General features: G+C 34.0%; 1 protein-coding gene across 1 annotated transcript; it reads left to right on the top strand.

Moving 5' to 3' along the window:
- The first annotated feature begins 1188 nt into the window (after window positions 1-1188).
- Window positions 1189-22355, top strand: LOC148611631 (carbohydrate sulfotransferase 15-like). The gene is made up of 8 exons (XM_088595305.1): window positions 1189-1298; window positions 8512-8662; window positions 11639-11849; window positions 12507-12638; window positions 17477-17633; window positions 18411-18576; window positions 18925-19072; window positions 22028-22355. Exons 1-8 carry the CDS (start codon window positions 1189-1191, stop codon window positions 22285-22287), a joined length of 1335 nt encoding a protein of 444 aa, XP_088451431.1. The 3' UTR covers window positions 22288-22355.
- Window positions 22356-22435: the final 80 nt, after the last annotated feature.

Raw genomic sequence — 22435 nt, 5'->3', positions numbered from 1 at the left:
CCTGCCAACACAGCAAAAGTGGTGGCATGCCTTCAAAAATGAATAAACGCGTGAAGTTCACGATGAAGATAATAAAATACAAGTATATAGACTACAGAAACTAAATGTGTTGTTCATCTATAAGCCATTTATCAAAAACAGAATATTTCCTGATATAGGAAGTAAAACATTTGGTTTTTGCACTCCCACACGCGTCGCGAAAAAGAAAATTTAATATGAAACAATGCCTTTTTTTCCGAAGGACAGTATAATACGCACCTTCTCTTAGGCCAACATATATAAATATATATGTAATTCTTACTTTGCGAAAATAACTCTGATGATGAAATAATTTCTATGTTGAACCTTTTAGTTAACGACGCGCTTGTACAGTTGGGTAGACGAGACAAGTGTTTCAACAGCCATCAGGCATCCCGATGGGCATGTGCAACTATTGTGCACCTCTACTCGCTCATCATCTACTCCAATATGAGGTAGACCTTATCGAAACCTAAGTGTATACAAGCTTTTGCTGTATAGATCATGTATCATCACTAAATAATCCTAGATACTCTCAACTATTCGAAAAGCTTAAAATAATGGACGCGGCAGAAGCAGTATGTCTCTTACTTTGAGGTACATAAAATCTCATTTATAAAAGAGGAAATCATTCAACTTAACCCTATGAATTCCCCATTACATATATACTTCTCTTATGTAGGAAATATTAAAAGCAATCTAGCTCTATCGCGACTTGGCTAGAACTTAAGAATTTCCTCGCGGAAGTGTATATTGAACATGCTCATCGACTAACCCAGTTTGCACAAAAAGGTATATTCATTTTTCTCTTTCACCGCATACTCTTTAACATTTACAGAAAAGCGCGACTGTTGTCTTACAAGAGGCGAGACCCGCGGAAAAAAACGTGTTAAAAACGAGAGTTTATTAGTATAGGAAATAACTAAAGTGCTATGTGGATTAGTAACGTCATATTAAAGTACTACAAATGTTACGATTATTCACTCATTGAGTTGTTAAATACTTAATGAAAATAAAATTAGTGTCTCTTATTCTTAGGTAAGAACATTCAATCTTAAAGTTTTATGTTTTTATTTCAGATTTATTTATTGTTTGTTTAATTTCTTTTGTTTATTTATAATGTTCACAAAACCTTAGAAGCTTGAGTACGAGATTACTAACTGTGCTAACATGCATAAGAAAAATACAATTATTGGTATTGTTTTAAGCATCGTGATCATCTTTCTTGTTTTCTGGAGTTTACATGTAGATGTCAGCACAGTTCCTGTAGCGACTATCAGGTCAGTATCCATGTCACCCTTATTGAAAGTTGTAGTGTCAAATGAAAAGTACATTTGTATTATGAATTGCTTTTTCAATTGCCTAGACGACGGCTTCATTAAGATCTTGATTCCACGTGAGGACTTTTGGGAGGATGGATCACGTGGGATATTTGAAAAAAAAATGTTCCAGTTGTTAAAGATATAATTGTATCCTAATTAATGTTTGTTAATTCTGCCCACAAATGTAGTATATTTGTCTTAATTCTGAGCCGAATTATCATGCTTCGTATAAAATATGTCCCTATAATAGTATATAAAAGAAAAGTGGTTACTTACTAATTTTTGTTGTCAAAACAATATAAGAATGGTAAGAGCTTAGTTTGTTTTTGTAGACGGCGAATTAGAGTACTTATATATAGCAATCTGGCTTGTTTGGTGCTTAACTCACAGAGCTTTCTATCTTGATGGATAGCCCTCGCTGTTTCAGGTAAAAATCTGACCGCGGACCATAATGGGCTAACATGTATGGATAGCGCCACGTTTCGTGCACATTAGTAAGCCATCTGTAGATTTCTTTCAAGTAGGCTATCGGGGTTAGCAAATATTTCGCCCCATTTCCGACGGCAGTCAAAATTTAACTTTCCTTTGTTTCCTATCCCATCTTCATTTTATTTTCTGTTTCAAACTGATGTTTGTTACCTCTTGTTCCATAATCAACAAGATATCGTTGTAGATTCTTCCTAATTTCTCGTCCCGGTAATGCGTGAAATATTTGCCAAACAATTTTAAAAAAATCAAGAGACTATATTATGCTGTGAACTGGTCTTTTCAGGGGATGTAACCGATTTATCCGTGTTTGATTCTTTTCCGTGTTATTTCATTTTTGTGGGGAAACTCGCTTGATTTTAATCCTGCGATTTCTACGGGACTCGGCGGACACACATCTTAGCGGGACCTTAACTTAGACGAGGTTCAACCTATACACATTTTATTTCCACATAGTCAAGTCAATTTAAGTAATTTCCAAAATATATAAATACAAAATAAAACATCAATGTAGCTTTTCCCTTTAACATTATTACAAACAAATAAAACATACAAGTAGACAGAACTTTGAAGCAACGCTTTCGTGTTGTTTATTAAACATAGTGCAAAGACCTAAATTCAATATGATAATTTCCAACTACAAATATAAGATAAGGAAGCTTCATCTCAAAACTTGAAGGAAAAATACTTTAAACAGAAATCTTTTATAATCGAAATCAGTCACAATTTTACAAACCTTAAAATAGACGAGGTTTAACCTATACACATTTTATTTCCACATAGTCAAGTGAGGAAAGTAAAGTGTGCATGACTTAGAAAGGAACCTCATCAGGCTTGACATTTTTAATTCAATTAGCTCAAAATTACAATGTTTCTGTATGAAAAATTTCCGTCAAAGAAATACCCAAGCTCGGGTGCGGGATAAGTAATCCTTTAATTCACTTTGGCGACTAATCAGACAAAGAACTTTTACCTGCCAAAGAATACTACTCGACTCAAATATGCCATATATAAATTAACACAATTAACTTATTTACACCTTTAAATCCATAAAAATCATTTCTCTAAAATCACAATTTTAAATAAAGTTTTATGAAGTTATTTCAATAATGAAAATGTGAATATCAAAAATAAAGACAAAACTTCCACTGAAAATGCAAACTCGCAATTTTGCCCACTTCTACAGCGTTATATTACCCCATTGCTTCAAAATGTTTGTCCCAAAAATTAAAATAATAATAACATCATAAAATAATACAACAACAATACAAAAGTTACAAAATGTCATGACGAAGCTCTATGATTTATCAAAAGTTTTGTTTTAATAAAGTTTAGTTGATAATCTGTGCTCGCTTCCGCTGCCGCTTGATTCTCTATCTATTGCTGCTTATTCACATTGTTTCCATCTCCGGTGCAGTGTCTTCCGGTTCCGGTTTGCTTTTCTGCTAATTGCTTTCTTTGACATCATAGGCAAATCATCATCAGCATATGAAACAGTTAAAAACAAATTTACAAACACATTTTTATATACAGCATAAAAAGTGATAATACTAAAAAAATTCAAAGGCTTACAATTGAGTTATTACCATATAGACCTTTCCGTGTATTTTTTAAAGAAAGTTTCAATTTCGGAAAATTGGAGTATAGTATTATCACAGGCCACGCACTATATCTGGTTGTCGAATGTTAGAAACTAAGTATAGGTTAACTAACATAGATAGTTTTACAAGCTTACAGGTCACACATACATTTTTTTCTTTCTAATATTTTATGTATTTCAATCATCATTTTTATTTTCTTAAGTTTATTTGTTATATCAGCATATACACAAGCAACATAGTCTAAGGGGCGAATGTTTCTTTATCTTATAAAAATATGTAAAATGCCATTACATATTTTCTATCACATTCTGTTTTCTGCTATATCTTGTGCTTATATGCTACAAATGTTAATGACGGTTGACATGCATGCTTTTTTCGTGCCTAGCTAATCCATAAGATATTCCAACTAATTATTTGGCTATTTCATCAAATGGGCAATAAGGTTAGAATTGAATGTAAGTATTTAGCAATCGATTACCCTAATTTCAATTTGTTTTACATATCTGAGGTTTTACTTGAACTGGTATCTACTATAATCTGTATTTTAAAGAACATGCCAAACAGTGCTGAAGCTCATTGTCTAAAGTATACTGACTAACCTAGGTTTTAATGATTTAGAATAAGAGAAGAATTATACGCACAACTGAATCACGGTAAATGTCGACGTCTCAACAGTTGAGCACTAATTTCACAGTATAAGTACTCTGAAATTCTTATGATTAAGAACATACTAACTCAGCCTCTCTGACCTAAATAGGAGATACCTCGCATTACATAATTTGTTGACAGTTTTAGTCACTTTAGGAAGCTTAATCCCATTTTGGTTCTGCATGTTTCTTACAGACTTGTTAACTTCGGTAATTTCTCTTAAACAAGCTGACTGACTTTTTCTTCTTAGTACCAGCTTTTGTATAGTTAGTGTAAAACTCTAATAACAGACCTTCACCTATGTTTTCTTCAGGTTCCCATGTGCTTTTCTTGTATCCTAACCATTTTACTTTATAGTAATTTTTACCATTCATGCGTTTCTTGCCATATGCGCTTTTACTGTCTTTCCCATGCCATCTACCGGTTTTACTGAAACGTCGAAGTCTACGTTTATTTCTTTCGCATAAGGCATTTGGAAAGGGTTGTAGCCCGTCGATTCCGTGTTAGTGGACATTCGCAAAGCCATCATTACACTAGGAATTAATTTATGCCAATTTGACTGATCCTTTTCAACTTTCGTGCGTAGCGTTTGAGCTATAGTGCGATTCATTCTCTCGCAAGTCGAATTAGTCTGTGGGTGATATGAACTTGTTGTGTATCGCTTTACATCAAAAAGTTTGCAAAGTGCTTGAAGTAACTTACTGACAAAGTTTTGACCCTATCTGTGAGTATTGACTTTGGAGCACCACATCGCGTGAAAACTTCGCTATATAAAATATCTGCTATTTCTGTTGCTTCTTGCGTTTTTAAACATGTAGAATGCTTCCGGCCAAAGAGAGAAACTATCTACGACCAAAAGAATGTGCTGGTAGCCTTCTTTTGTTTTTGGAAAGCCTGACAAAATATCCATGTGCCATCTATCGAAGATATCAACGTTCGGAAGCGGTTGTAATGGTGCTTGGCGAGGCTGTGTAGGCTGCTTTGCCCTTTGACATTTATCACATGATGTCACATAGTCAAAGACATTCTGATACATTCGCGGCCAATAGTATTTTAGGTGCATTGTAGCATAAGTGCGTTTTACTCCCGCGTGACCAGCATGGTCATGATATGCAATTAGAGCATCTTGTTTTTCTTCAGAGTTTTCTGTACTGTATGGAATCCTGGAAACCGCATCGCATCAGCATTCGAATTTTTTTTGCCCTCTTTCTAAACAACTTCGAAATCAAAATTTTGTAACTCCAGAGTCCATCTACCAAGTCTAGAATTTGTGTTTTTAGACTTATGCAGCCAAACTAAAGCTTGATGATCAGTTAGTACATTGAATTTGGAATGAGAAAGATAAACTTTATTTTTTATGATTCATTCCACTACAGCTAAGCACTCTTTTTCTGTTATTGTCCAGTTTAACTCATTTCCGCGTATTGCAAGTCCATTATAGGATATCACCTTTTCATGGTTATTTTCGTCTATTTGACCAAGTATATAACCAATTGCTGATCCAGATGCATCACATGTTAAAGTGAAAGGTTTTGACATATCAGGGAGAGCTAGAATTGGGGCTGATGTTAAAGCATCTCTCAAAGTTTCAAATGACTTTTGACATTCTTGTGTCCAGATTTACTGATTGTCTTTTTGAAGTAAATTGTTGAGAGGAACAGCAATTTTTGCGTAGTCTTTAACGTACCTACGGTAGAAATTACACAAGCCAAATACATTCTGACTTCTTTCTGATTTCTGGGAACTGGATAGTTTTTAATGACTTTAATTTTGGAGTCATACATTTTAACACCGTTCATAGAAATTTTATGACCTTAATACTTAACTTCCTTTACAGCGAACTGGCATTTTTCTGGTTTTAAAGTAAGATTAGCTTTTCGTAGCCTAGCGAACACCTCTTCTAAATGAGACATATGCTCTTCAAAGTTTTTGCTAAAAATCAAGACGCCAAAAAATGCTTCCAGTTTAAGCCTCTTAAAACTTGAGCCATGACTTGCGAAAAAGGCTATACTACTGTTGCGTAGACCATAAGGTAAGCGATTCCATTCATATACACCAGAATGAGTAATGAAAGCAGTTTTGTGTTTAGAATTTGGTGTGTAGCGGAACTTGCCAAAACGATTGAGATAAATCAATTGAAGTCAAAATCTGAGGCTTCATTTCTCCAATTGTGTCAAACATACATTCAAATTTGGAATAGGAAAACTTAGATGTTTAGTTTGAACATTTAGTTTCCTGTAATCACAACAGAAACGCCCAAAACCATCCGCTTTCTTAGTTAGACAAACCGGACTATGCCAAATAGAGTTTGAGTTCTAAATGTAGTTGTATTTTATCATCTCTTCAACCTGTCTATCAATTTCTTGTCTAATATGCGGGGCAGCTCTGCGAAGAGGCAAACTTACAGGAGGACTATCATCAGTTTCTATTTCACATCTGTTAAACCTATTTCAGACATGTCAGTAGCAAAGACTTTCCTATTTTTGTTTACTAATGTTATTAATTTCTGTTTTTGTTGATCATTTATATCTGACTTAGAAAGGTCTATTTTCAACTCAGCTTTAGCAATTTTACGCGATATTTCAACATTGTTTACGCGAATTTTAGATTCCTTCATGTCATTTGACCAATCATGTATTTCATTCTTATCAATTTCTGCCATTGTGACAACAACAACATTTTTCTTCAAAGTTACTGTCTCGTCCTTAGGATTTATCAGTTGCAAAAGAGCTTTATGATTTTTAGAATTGACGAGACACGAAGCACCAAGTAAACCTTGGTCAACCAAATCGTGAGTCGGTTCCTAAAGTATCTGCTTGCCATTGAAGCGTTTAGGAATTTTAACTGAAATCAATGCAAAATTTTTGGCTTTTACTTCCGTGTATTTTTCAACAGTAGCCTCTTTTTGGCTAGTGCTTTTTAGAGCTATTTGAACTATAATACCATCATGCAAGAACAATCAAATAATGCAGAATATTGTCTACTACCAGAAATGACTGAATATAATTTTAGTTTCGTTTGGGAATTCAACAGGGAGTTTTACTTGATCCCTTACTTTTATTCGTTCTCCACCTACACCGTAAATATCATTCAATTTGGACATTTTAAAGTTTATTTCAGACTTGTCAAGTTTATCAAACAGATGTCCTGAAACACATGACACGGAAGCTTCTGTATCAATTTCACGACAAATCCCTGAATATTTACCTTAACTATATTTCCTTCCATTTGAGTCATAAGATTAATTTGCGGTTTAAGCTTGTTTTTACTTTTTAGCTTCTTTTTATTTACTCTTTTGTGCGTAATTCTTGTCATTATAACATTTGATTTGCAAACTCGCGCGAAGTTATTAGGTTTTTGACATGTAAAACACATCTTATTCCTAGCGTTACATATACTTTTGTCATTACAGAAAGAACTGCCACAAAACTTGCAAAATTTGTTTTGATATTTGACAGGTGTCCATTCTGTATTGAATACATAATTGCCTTTTTCTTCTACAATTGAGATTTTATTCTGTTGCTTCTGTTAAGCGATCTACCGCAGCATTAAGATTAAGCATGGTGGTATCTTCTTTATTTTTCATTACCACATCTGCTTCGCTTGCTTTAACACATTTCTCAGCTATTATTACTGCTTCTCTCAGCTCTTTCAAAGTTTTAGGGTCTCGAAAATGAACACTATATTGGAAGCAAACCCTTTTTAGTATACAGTAATTCTATTTTTTTCAGGAATTGAATGCTCTTTAGCCATAATTCTATATCTATCCAAGTACTCTAATGCTGACTCAATTTCATTTTGTTTAAGTTCTAACTCAAGTTCATTGTTTAAAGCAAATCTTTCTTCAAAAGCTTTTACTAATTCCTCAGAGTTATTTTGAATTTCATCCTTAAGCCCTTCAAACCAAACCTTAGCAGACCCTTTTAAATAAAATGGAATGTAAAGATAAGCTTTCTCTGCTTTGATTTTATTTATTTCTGACCAACTTCTAAAGTATTTTATCCAGTTTGAGGGGTCTTCCGAACCATTATAAATAGGAGGAGTATGTAAGTTGTTACAAAAGCTTACATTACCTTCCAGTTCGGCCATGCTGTTCTCTGACTTGACTCGTCGCTCGACTGTTCCTTAGATGTGGTTCTTTCCTGATATTACTGCGCCGGAGTCCGTATGCTGTGTCTTTGCTGTACCGCAGATCTTGCCAACTCGATCCACCAAAACATATTATGCTGTGAACTGGTCTTTTCAGGGGATTGACATTAGTTTAACAATGTACATTCAATTAAAAAAAATACTGATTTCGCATCTGTGTTGTCATGACAATTTAATATATGTTCATACACATTCGTAATCTGTTTGGTATCTTTGATGAAGTGTGACATATTTTTGTGTAAATTATGTAATTGAATTAAAATTCAGTATCTTTAAAACAAATATAGATTTCCAAAAATTTCTTGGATAGAAGAAAAGGCTGAAAAAGAAGAAAAGAACATTGTCTACCTTTCGACCCAGACATACAACAAATCGGGATTGACGTATGTCTGTCCAAATGAAAAGAAGATATTCAAAAATCAAGACATACTATGCGAGGTGAGTTTCACTTAAAATACTCAAATTGAAGTATTAAGTGCTTCTCCGTCTAAGAATCAGGCAAAATGTGTGGAGGGTGCATTCCATTTAGGCGGATTGAGAAATTCCAATTCCTTCATTTGGGCGGACAACCTATACTTCAACTGGGCGGATTTTAATTACAGGTAATAACCTGTAATTAATCATTACTTTGTTAAAATATCTCTGAAAATCGGATGAAAAATATGAACATTAATAATAAATAAAATAAATAACAAATCCTTTTAAGGCCTGAGTAAAATCAAAGTGCTGAGGCACTGAGTCAAGGAAGACCTCAGAGTAATCAAAAATATTCATGTAACCAAATTGTAAGCTAAATGAACCGATCAAAACTTTTAAAGAATAACACTGTTTAAACGCAATGTATATTTATACAGTCCGTTTATCAATATATATTTTTGGATCTTCTTTTGTATTATTGCTTTTGGTATTCCTGGCTGTAACACGTACGTTGATGTCCTCAAATTTTCTAATACTTAAATCAGCATTCTTACAAAATATGAATTCCACTGAGAATCACTGACTATCAATATTCGATCAATTTTCAAAGTAAGAATGGATCCACACCTTGAAATTTCGGTTTGGAGATGTATGAAGTAGAAATTAATTCTGCAGACTGGAGGAAGTTGAACAAAGGCCTAATCTCAGGGGAGAAATGAGCAAAAAACTTTTCCTTGCTTGTGCTCACTTTGATGTAGAATTTTTAAAATAAATTACATCTAAAATGTGTCCTTGTCATTGTTGTCTAGATTAGGCTATGGTATGTACAATAAATAATTACCTTTCTCTAGGAATTTTCAGTTCAAACAAGGATAAAAACTCATGTTGTAAAAGTTACTAAGCAGTTTAAAGATCATTAAACTAAAACAACTATGTAGCTCATAGATTTGAGCTATTTAAGATTCCAATTAAGTTGGAAAGTCAATGGTATGTGGTGAATACAGGGAATATGATCTCCTAATCACACATGCACTTTGGGTATAAATCCATTTTTTTTCTCTCCAAAACAAAAAAAGTTACTAGTGAACCCATACCCCATGAGTACCACTTTTTTTATGATGAATCACTATTTGCTGAGTGTTTTATACCTGTCTGCCTTCAATAATGTATGTGCATTTCTTTCACTTTTTTTCTGCATGATTGTTTCACAAATATGTATAAGATTACAATTCAAGTAACTCTTATGCTTTGCAAATATATAAGTGCTAAGAAATCATGTTTCATGTTTTTTCATAGTTTTTTTATTAAGAGATGTTGACATGTACATTTACAACTGCTTCATGCTACACATACATGTACCAGCACTTGAGAATCATGAACTTTGTTTCATGTTCAAATAGTGTCCCAGCACTAAAATGGTCTGTTTTACTTTTGCTTTCTTCTAACTTCATCCAGTGAAACCTCTAAGTGATAACCACTGAAAAGAAATCAAGGAAAAAATCATAACAGTGTCTGATATATGCAAAATGTTACAATTTCAATTCATGAAAATATACATGTATTTTAACCATATGATATGGAGAAACCTCATATTGTTGGGAAATATTGTTACATGTTTATATAATTTCGTGCAAATCAGGCAAAAATAAAGGTTGGGTGGTTATAACAGTACCAGGTTTTTACACCACCTGGTCAATATTCCCACAGTGATCAATACTGGCCGATTGAAAATTTGCAAACAATATTTCTGTCATTATTCACAGTGTTTGTCCTACATTAAAAAATGTTGATATAGTATACTGAATGTGATGAATATGCCACATGGCCTCCTTTCATCCTTACCGTTGAAATAGAGACATTGTTTATGTCCATGCTTAAAATAATAATAGTTTATTTCTGTTTATTTCTATTTTAAATACTTCTTTGTTTGCTACATGTATGTACATGTGTCTTTACCATTTTATATTATTTATGTACATGTACATGTAGTAATTAACATATATGTACACAGTGCTTGCATTTTATGTACAGAAGTTAAATTCCTGGGATCAAATTAATCACACGTGAAATTTTCCAATAAAAAGGAGGGGTGCAAACCCCACGCACCCTCCCCTGTAATCTATGCTTACTACACAAAAAGTGTACATTGTAGGTCCGTCATTAGAAGCTCCCGACATCTTCATTAAAAGGGTCAGATCGAGAGAAATAAATTGGCAAATGTCAACTGAGCTTTTCTCCCTGCGAATGTTCAGGTCAATTTGACAAAATAGTCCAGCTTTCTGCGTCAAAATTTAAATAGTTAATATATATAAGCATTGAAATCTTGTAGTTCTACACATACTAAATGGCCTTAATATCGTTACACGCCCATGTCGTACGTAAAGTAAGCATCACAGGTTTGACATGAAAAAAAAAATACGAAATGGTACGTCTACATAAAATATATAACTTTTAAGATAACACTGCCTTTAATTGAACCCAAACAATACTGGTTTACGCCACTTGGAAATACTCAGCCTTTCTGAAAACAATGTAGTGGAAATTGCATCAAAGGACTTCTTGCCAAGATTTGGTCGTCGTTTGATACTTAACTATCATTGTTGCACTTGATTGTACTCAGTTGGTTATTGTGACATTGATAAATTTACACTGTTGACGGGACCACGTTGTCATGTAAAAATTAGGGTCTCATCTGCAGCTACACTTGAACGTATGAATTAAACCCCATTAACTTGTGTTCATAAGTGATCATTAGAATAACACCCATTTTTTGTGACATCAGTTGTCATGGTGTTCATTTTTAAATAAAATTCGAAATGACCGCTCCTAAACTTCGAGAGGTATTTGAAGTAGCTTTAAAAAGGTTGCATGTAATAGGTCATATACCGAAAAACGTAGCAACACGGGGTTTTATTGTTTCCTTGCAATGCAGCCATCCTTGAAATCCTGATAATGCCATAGTCTTTAATAAATATCCACACACGTTTCTATTAACAGAAACCACCAAACTACTTGCCACAGTATAAGAATCCTTGCTGGTACCCTACACAATCGGACCAATTATCATGTCTTCCGTACTTCCTCCAAATAGGCGTGTCTAAATGTGCCACCACTGATCTGTTCACCCGACTGGTACTACATCCTGATATAGTACCAATTAATGGAGGCGGTAGGAAATCTATGCCCTGGTGGAATCTTCGGGTTATAGGTGAGTAGTATATATATGTAGAAAGGTCTGAAAAATTCCCAACGATGTTAGAACTGTCAAATTTGCGAAGCAAATTTTTGGTCGTTCCCTCCGCGGGACTCGAACTCGTACCGCTGTGTCATCTATGGCAACACCGCCTGCACTAAGTCCAGCGCCCTAGTTCTAGCCTAGCTGGTCGAGTGGTCTAGAGTCTAGACAGTTCTAACATCGTTGGGAATTTTTCAGACCTTTCTATATGTTTATATATCTTTCCTGTGTCTTATAGTGATACATATACTAGTGTACATGCTAAAACCTCCAACAGGATTTAAACCATTGTGTTTCAAGGCTTTGAAGTTATGTTCAAATACCATAACCGCCCAGTAAAAATTGAAATATCCACGGAATGTTTAGGATCTACTAATTATATGGACATCTTATGTCCCGTGTGTCAGTTCCATGCTAAGTCACGACAGTTCATCAGAGGACATACGTGTTGGCGAACCTCTCGTTCAAAAACTAATATTGTCAGGACTTCAAATCATTCCTTGCCCCTTATCATGTTTCAACTGGCGTCCCAGGACAATCTGAGTTCTAAATAATTATGTGAACCCGCTGGTATGTACAAATGTACCTGTACAATGATAAATTCATCCTAACCCCCGAATTTAATTGCAGGTGGTGCATGGAAGGCGCCGTGGACTGGTGGAAAACGAGAGAACTTGACACAATATGTACAATACTTTTCAGAACCAGCAAAGGCCATCGAAAAGGCAGAGGATGCAAATGGATATCATAGAAAAATAACAGGTGCATATAACAGAAATTAGTACTTATTATCATGAAAACAATTTCACCAATCAAAGTAAATAAATTAGAGAAAAATATCATACATCTAGATGATAATATGCGTTTTTTTCGTGTACAGGTAAACAAACTATATTAAGCCCCTTTCGGATTCAGATTTCTGACATGTCATATTCATTGTATTATAAGTCATCTTTTTCAAGTTTGTTACGAGTTAGGTTGTGATATAGGGCATGCGATATATTTTTAGGGGTGTGATCTATGGTATGCGATACAAGTTTAGGGATGTGATCTATGGTATGCGATACATGTCTAGGGGTGTGATCTATGGTATGCAATACAGGTCTAGGGATGTGATCTATGGTATGCGATACAGGTCTAGGGGTGTGATCTATGGTATGCGATACAGGTCTAGGGTTGTGATGTAGGGTATGCGATACAGGTCTAGGGATGTGATGTAGGGTATGCGATACAAGTTTAGGGGTGTAATCTATGGTACGCGATACAAGTTTAGGGATGTGATCTATGGTATGCGATACAGGTCTAGGGGGTGTGATCTATAGTATGCGATACAGGTCTAGGGGTGTGATCTATGGTACGCGATACAAGTTTAGGGGTGTGATCTATGGTATGCGATACAGGTCTAGGGATGTGATGTAGGGTATGCGATACAGGTCTAGGGGTGTGATCTATGGTATGCGATACAGGTCTAGGGATGTGATGTAGGGTATGCGATAAAGGATAAACTATATAACGTTTAAACAAACACATATAAGGCAATACATGTATAATATCTTAATTGAAATACAATAATATAATAGAGTATATAGATACTTGAAAATTTATATAATACAAGTCATTTATTCATGATCACATTGTCAATTGTCTGTATGGTTTCTAAATGAAATTAATGAGACAAATAATGAAAATAAAGGAATAATATTTCTTATAAAAGTAAAGAAACAAATTTTGAGAAAATAAATATATTTTAATGTATAAATTAAGAAGATGACTGCATATATAATGTACGTATTTGTACTTGAAGAAAAAAACCTGGGGTGGGTTTCTCGAAGCTATCTTGGGGATAAGACGTGTCTTAAGATTATCTTAGGATTCGTCTCTGTCCTAAGTCGTGTTCTCGAAGCCATCATAATTTAGGACGAGTCGCAATTTTCATCCTAAATTTAGGACGACTAAATAGGTGTCTTGGGATCATCTTATCGAAAAAATTACTACAGAATGATCGGAACGCGTCGGTTTCAAACATATTTTTAAGGAATGTGCATGATTTTAAACCTTGACCTGAATGTTTCACGATTCATTCACACTTCATTCAAAAATAATTTTCCTACTGTTTCTATTTCTAATATATACATGTAACAATTGGATATTAATAACTTCATTCGGTTTTTAAATTCACTCATATGCATATACTTAGGAAGCAATCATTTTTTTGTTCACTAAAAATGGTAAACAAAACTTTTTTGGAAAAAAAATCCATAGCCCCCCTCCCGATAATCAAATGTTTTTTGCCTTATCATATATGCACATAAGAGAGAATTTTTGGCGCTAAAATGGGCGATAACCGATAAATTTCACGATTACCATTTACCAGTATTTAATATTTTTAAATAAAAACATAATATAAATAATAAATAATAATTTAAACATTTCACAAATATCCTCAGGATGTCTTTATGACGTCATAACTTGAGACATGTCTGAGATAGCTTCGAGACACAACTTAACATTGTCATAAGATCATCTTTACTCCATCCTAAAGTTGGTCTTAGGACGTGACTTAGAACATATCTTAGGATAGCTTCCCACCCCTTCTCAACATTTACTTTGATTATACCAACTTATTTTAAAGTATTGTTTAGAGATTATTATTAACAATATTTTTTTTGGTGGAATATTTATGTGAAAGTATTTTTGTAATCTTATTATATTAGGGAGAGTGAATTGAATATGAGACACTGTAGTGTCGTTTTGTCTTGTTTTGATTTGTTATTACAATGTGGTAAAGTAATGGTTTTAAATTAAATTGTAAAGATCAGAAACATTCAAACCTCTCATAAGTACCTAATTACTTTTGTTCAGCATTCAATGAAAAATATTTGTGTTGGACATTTATTTCATGTTTTAGGGGTGATCAGTATTACACATTTTTCGCATTTCTTTTACCCAAGATGTTTTTGAGTGAAGAAGGTAAAAATATGTATTCTCTAATTGGCTCTCATTAGTGGTTGATGGCTAGAATGTTAACTTATGATTGATGCGTCAGTGTATGAGTATTTAATTTACTTTCATTCTAGTGATCATTATCATGTGATCACCTACGCGTTCCGCTGATGTTTTCGTTATTGCCGATCAGGATCCAGACCAGAATCAGAAACGTCTACTAAATATATATGTGTCCGCAGTCCTGGCCTCCGAAACCGGACTGCTTACACAATTTTGAACGCCCAAAACTTTGACCACTGAAATGCATCGCACGAAATGATGAACATGTCAAACGTATTATAGCATTCACTGCAGTGCCTCTATCCAGCAATCAATCACTGCGAAAGTACCAGTTAAGCTTTTTTTAAAAAAAGCTTGACGTCTTTGTAGCTTCACACTTTTATGTCTGAAGCATATCAATGAAATTTCCATTAAAGATTTGACATTTTGTTTTTCTGGATGTTGAATATTATTTTCGTAATGTTTGCTATATGTATACGATTATTTATATTATATTGATGTAAAATTAGCTGTTTGAGCTATATTATTATTAGAAGGTAACGTCGATTTGAAGCTTTAATGTTGTGGTGACCTTTAATGTGCAATGCCTGACCTGAATATCGTTTGGCTAGATCCTTTAATCTCAGTTTCCGCTATATAGATGACGTATCATCATTAAACAATCCTAATTTCGGGGATTTGATACATCGCATCTACCCCAAAGAACCTGAGATACAGGATACTGTGAAGTCTGTCATATCTTGACCAACACTTAGACATCGATGGTAAAGGAAAACTATTGACCAAACTTTACGACAAACGTGATGACTTTTCATTCAGAATTGTCAACTTTCTTTTATCTGTGGCAACATCCCTTCAACACCTGCGTATGGAGTGTTCATATCACAACTCATACGTTATGCCAGAGCTTGCCAAAACTACGCAGTCTTTTTGTATCGCGCTAGAACTCTAACAAATAGGCTTCTGGAACAAGGTTATGTTGCTACAAGATTGAAGTCATCACTACAGAAGTTTTATGGTCGTCATCATGTACTCGTGGATCGTTATGGTGTATCCATCTGCACATGAAAACTGATTTATTTAAATTTTAATAGTTTTCCTTTCCTCGTTTGTCTACCCCGGACTTGACTTTTTATGAGCAACTTGGCGGGTGTTACTAGAAAAACAGAGGACGCTTACCCTACCGATGCACCTGGTCCATGCTTCCAGTTTTTAATGGAGTCCAAGTAGCTCATTTGCTTTTGTTACTTTGTATGTATGATTTTAGTTACTTTATGTTCTTTGTTGTGCATGTCTGTTTTCCGTGTCTGGTCTTTGTCCCAGGATTACATTCTTTTGATTATCGCTATAACCTTGGTTACCTTGATTACTCTTTGATATGAAATTCAGTTTTTGACCTTGACCTTAAAGCTTATTCATGGCATATCTTGTTTCGGTAGTGAACAATCATGTCGTAAATGACATCTGTATTTGCTCTAATGGGTCATATCATTTTGGGGTCTTATTTCAAGGACATGTATGAAGTCTGGACCTAAAATTTAGTATAGGAGCTTTATTTTCTTACGCTTGGCATTATAACTGCACATTTGACAGTTTATTCTGGATATATCTATGGTGTTAGTTTACAGTCGTACCAAGTATCATTTATTAAATTGTAATAAAAAAGTTATTTTACAGTTATTATTGATAATGTAACGACTGTAAACATAAAGAGATCAAGACTTATTTTCCGAGGGAAAAGTTGTCAGGATGATGAAACGTTAAGACTCTCTAAATCAAAAACTCGGAAGGAATTCCGAAGTATCGGACGATCCCGAAAAGCAAACACCTTGTTCTCTCCTATTACGTTACCTTCTTCAGTCCGATGGAACGTTATCCAATGAAAAATTACCTGACCAAATGTGGTATCCAATGAAAAATTCTTCCTGGGAAGACTGAAAGGGAATTAATGTTCGTGTGGTACGAATTTCGTGGTTATCGTAGGTTTAGTAAACCACAAAATTTGGTTCCCAACGAAAAGAAAATATCCCATTTGTTTGTTTGATAGAGATTAAAATCCACGAATTAAAAAAATCGACGAACTGATATTTTTCCCTTAACAACGAAAATTGGTACCCACGGATAAAAGTAGCAACAGTGTACTACTATCGGCTTCCCAGTGGTAGCCAATGATCAACCTCCAATTACTATCATGTTGATATCATATAAAATTTGTACTTATTATGATAGTCATAATAGCATTTGAATTTTTATTTTTAAATTCGAATTTTAATATAACATTGACACGATCGAGGCCTCTTTGACATAAAGCATCATAACAATCAAGTTTGCTATATGAAGAAATTGACGCGCTATAGTAATAGAATCGGCAATTTGAAAATTCTAGATAAAATGCAACAAAAGGTGTATTGGTGCCGTGATGGATAAAAAAAATAATACTGAAACAGCTTTGGTGAGATTAAAATGATTTTAGAATATTAACATTATAGCAAGTGTAAACCATCTGTACTCTCTGACAATGACAATTTCTGGCTGTAAGCGGGGATTTGTTTTTGCTCCCACCTGCTGTTTAGGTTTAATACATCTTTTTACAGGCGAAGGTTCCCCAACTTACGCTTGGATGCTGTATTTATGGCAGAAAATTCCTCAAAATACATATCTTACAGAGCCTAACGTACTGGTACCACATTTAATCAGACACATTTTACCAAATGTGAAGCTTATCGTTACGCTGAGGGATCCAGTGGAAAGGTTCGAACTTCCTTACTTCTTTAAAAAAAATCGTTAGGACTTGTTTTTGCTTAGGTATTACATTTATAACCAATGTAGTACAATGTCTTGTATAAGCTTTATGAACTAGTTGAAAAAGAATTATATTATACATGGGAAACAAAAATCAAATGAATCGCAATCAATTCTCGGAAAATACACAACGGATTAATGCTATTTGTCATACAAGAATTTCTTTCAACAAGATGAAATGGGGAGAAACATGTCGTAAGATATTTGATGGACAAAAATTAAATTTGATGTTCCATATTTAATAAAGTCATAGGTTTCGAATAGTCCGATAAATCCTATGGACATCGATATTTAAAACTGCATGAACAACAAAACATTTAAGCATTAATCAACCCATCGAAAACTGGGATAAATGCAACGATTATATTGCGACAATTGTAATCAAATAAAGCCAATAAGGAAAGGAAGAGCATTTAAACTGAACTAAAAAAAAATGTATCGAAGCGTCAGCCGTGGGACAATTCAAATACGTAAATGTACGTACATACACAATGTAGGGAACCGAATAAAAAAAATTACACATAAAAACAAACGATAACGGAAACAAGACGTCACATGAAAAACGCTGAAGCGCAAGCAACATAAACTCCCACAAATAAATCCGGGAGTGACATCAGGTGATCCGGAAGAATAATCATATCCTGCTCCCCCAGCGGCACTCTTCATATTGCTAGTGAGTAAAGTCCGGTAATAGTCTGAATTTTTTTTACTTCTGTTTCCTTCCAGAATGTACTCCAGTTATCTCTATCTAAACAGAGAAGAAGAATATGACCGATATGCTTTTCACACGACCGTCATTCAAGGGATTAAAAAATACATGGAATGCAAGGCCAAAAAGGGGGAAAGGCTATGTAGTTTGGATCCAGATTTACGGGCTACAATGTCCTCTCATGTAAGATATCCTTACTTGCGACAAAGTAGTTGATATATATCGTTTTCTAAAAAGTAAGAATATACATCCATCGTTTTAATTTCATCCATGAAAATGGCAAAGAATCGGCCTAATTTAAAAGCTTGAAATCTAGGTTACCTGTATGAAGTAAAGCTGATATTACAATGTAAGCTGTTAATTAAAAAAAAAGATGCGTCGAGTTCAATTCTAGTGGGCTACTTAGAATATAGGACTGACAAAAATAAACAAGAGAACAAAACAATGTTAAATTCAGTCATGCAAACTGATTATTCCTCAAATTATTTCTGCTCAAACAACGGCTTTGATATGTCTGGTTTTCTATTGTAGTTCCGTTTATTGAACAGCATGTACTACCTGTTTATAAAAGAATGGCTGGCCGTGTTTCCAAGAGAACAGTTTCTATTCATTAAAATGGAAGAATATGTCACAAATAAAGAGGAGGTTTTAAACCGTGTTTTTAAATTTCTTGGTGTCAGTAAGTGTTTTATTTCTATTAAGCTTCCTTAAGATGCCGAACTTTATAGTACGCGGGCTGAGATAACCCCGTTGACTCTCAATTCATCATAACAAAATATGATTTTTAGGTCCCCTTATACCCCCTTTTACGAATTAGTTTGTCGCCTCCAAAAAAAATAAACTTATTCAGAAGCATTTCTGTATTCTCGCTGAGGCGAAAATTCAATTTTTGTAACCTCTTCTAAAACGAGAAGTGTTGTGGTATGCCGTTGTCCGTCGTCAACACCTCGGACAACAACTCAAAAACGCTTTTACCAACTTCTATGAAACTTTGGTGAATTGTTCATATCTATTGACCTAAGCTCCCTTTCGATTTTTTTTTAATAAATTTTAGATTTTTCGTTTCCGTGTTATGAATTTTTATACTTAAAAAAGGGAGATTTTCATGTTTTCGGACAATAACTCAAAAACACTTTCATCTACTTATATGAAACGTTGGTGAATTGTCTACATCTACTGACATAAGCTCCCTATCGATTTTTATAAATTTCATATTTATCGTTTCCGTGCAATGAATTTTTATACTAAAAAAATGGGGATTTTCAAGTTTTCAAGTTTTCGGACAATTACTCAAGAACATTTTCACCAACTTTTATTAACCTTTGGTGAATTATTCGTTTCCATTGACGTAAGTTCCTTTCAATTTTTATAAATTTATTATTTCCGTGTTATGAATTTTTATACTTAAAAAGGGGTATTTCAAGGTTTCGCACAATAAGTCAAAAACACTTTCACTAACTTCTATGAAACTTTGGTGAATTGTTCATATCTATTGAAGTAAGCTCCCTTCTGATTGGTATAAATGTATATGCCGTAATAAATATAAAATGTACTTGGTAACCTTGTCAGAAAAGTGTGTTTTGGACAAGATAGAAATGTATGAGTGAAAAATCAAGACAACAAACTTAATTAAACTTGAGGTAGCCTGTATAGTGCCAATTTTTTGTGCATTTTTATTTACTTTTTTGGGAGGGTGGGGGGTGGGGGTATTTGATAGGGCTTACAGTATTTCTAGTTGATCATATAAATTCATTAAAAACATGGACAAGTTAAAAGGGCAACGGATGTATCATGTGCTTAAAGCGCAGCTCTTTCAAATGGATCCAAGAAAATTTCGGTAACACTAGGGTTTTTTTCCAGTAAACTGAAAAACATGTACCCCTTACTCCATTGAAAAATTGCTAAAATTGACATATTTTCCCATGTCAAAACCCCTAGAATATTCATGCTTCTAGTACAAAATACCTCATTTTGCATTTTCTGTTTGATAATATCACAATTATTACTTCTGGGATGTTTTGATGACGATTTTCATAGAATTTATCAAAAATTGCAACAATGTGATTTTCGATTTTGCAATTACAGTCGCACGAATTACCCCTACCCCAAAAAACTGGTCTCAGTTTCAATCAAAATGTTCATTCACAGCATTTCCGATACTATAAAACTCATGTTTTAGGTATTCATAATTAAGATAATGATGTGTCCAACATATCAGCAATTCAGACGCTAAGATCATCCTTTTGGGGTAGCAATATTATATAATCTTTCAGAATTTCAGATTTTTTTTTCAAAATACCTTGTTCAAACAAGCTTTTGTATGATGCAGTTCATTTAAATGACTGGTAAATAAGCTTTCAAATTGTTGAACAGTATTCTGTAGAGTCGAATTATGCGACTTTTTATGGGAAAATCGAAAATCACATTTTTGTAATACATGTATCTGACAAATTCAGACTATGAAAATCGTTACAAGTCATTAAAAAATCCGAAAGTATTTATTGTGATACATGTGATACTAAACAGAAAATACCAAATAAGCAATTTTTGTACTGAAGCATGAATTCTCTTTTTATTTGGGATTTTTACATTGAAAGATAGGTCAATTTAAGCAATTTTTCTGTGGAGTAGGAATACATGTTTTGCATTTAACTCAAAAACCGTAAGTATGGCTGTAACTTTCGTGGCACCAAGTTGAGACATTTGGAGACACGGTGATACCCAATATATAATTAGTTTCTTCAAAGAAGACTTGGACGTTCGAACAACTGAATCACAAACATCTTGCATTTTTGAACCGGTGGGGTACACATATAGGCTTAAACAAAAAAAGAGAATTTCTTCGACGACAAATTGATTCAGTAATGGAAGGTATATAGGTACTTGAAAATGAAAGTTTAATTGATGAGCTGTTGATGAACGATGGATCCTCTCAGATTTTTGACTATTGCTGCAGCTGTATGCATGTACATGCTCTGTGGTTTAATCGAAATTTCAATAACTATCAAATTTTAGTGAGTTATATTTTTGTAGTTTGTTGTCTGCTATGATTTGTAAGTCAATAATTATTTCAAAGTTGATACGAATGTATGCGATTTGAGATTTCTGGTTCCGCGGCTACTATAAGTTATAAGCTCCAAGGTGATCGTCTATGGATATTTAGACAGTCAGTAGATTCTGTTGCGAGTGAGGCATTAGCTAAAACATACACATGTAAGCAATTAATTGCGATTTGGTATGCAACTTCATCGTATTAAGTTTTATTTATACGTCTGGTCCTTATATGTCGGTCATAAAGCAACTTGATGTTCACTGATTTATTGATGGTGGGTCAATGCATCTTTGTCTTATGGACACATTTGAATCATATTTTCTAGCAATTTATTTCGAACTTCGCTATAGATTACTAAAAGTAATTGTTCATGAAGTATGAAAAGTAGAATAATCCGCTATTTGTGAATTACATGTAGCATGTCCAGTGTTTAAAATATAATAATATTCCACAAATCACTAATTAAAACCAGTTGTTTCATAAGTGTGACATAAACCATTTAAAACGTTCAAAGACGTGATATTTATTGATATCTGTGACTTACCATAAAGTATTAATCAAGCTTCAATTGTTGTATTTCAGGTTCGTTGACCGAAAGTCAGATGGAAGAATATGGCCTTCTGTACAAGACAATCAAAAACAGAACAAGAGGCGAAGGAAACAAACAATATGTTCCTATGTTGAATGAGACACGGGAAATGTTGTATAAACTTTATGACCCGTATACAAAACTGTTGCCACAGCTTCTTGAAGATCCCGCTTTTGTATGGCCAAAAGTTTCCTATGAGGAATATGTTCAGAAAATGGAACAAAAACGTTTGGCTGCTCAACCCAAAACATGAATGTTATAAATTTAAGATTTTCTATTTGAATATTGTTTGTGATACTTTATCTTTGAAACAGTCTGTAATTATGCCTCCACAATTTTATCAATTCTCAGATACATTGGAATCCCCTTGATGTTCTGTGCCCATTCGTCTGTCATATGTC

Source organism: Perna viridis, chromosome 7 (assembly GCF_037379345.1).
Source record: "Perna viridis isolate PV_CMFRI_1.1 ecotype Kerala chromosome 7, ASM3737934v1, whole genome shotgun sequence".
In the NCBI taxonomy this organism is placed as follows: Eukaryota; Metazoa; Mollusca; class Bivalvia; order Mytilida; family Mytilidae; genus Perna; species Perna viridis.
Note: the sequence above shows the minus strand (reverse complement) of the source record. Positions and strands in the feature narration are given on the sequence as shown.

Coding starts and splice junctions, on each gene's coding strand:
- LOC148611631 (XM_088595305.1), top strand. CDS start 1,189: ATGCATAAGAAAAATACAATTATTGGTATTGTTTTAAGCATCGTGATC. Junction 8,663..11,638: donor ATCAAGACATACTATGCGAG/GTGAGTTTCACT, acceptor TTCTATTAACAG/AAACCACCAAACTACTTGCC. Junction 11,850..12,506: donor GTGGAATCTTCGGGTTATAG/GTGAGTAGTATA, acceptor ATTTAATTGCAG/GTGGTGCATGGAAGGCGCCG.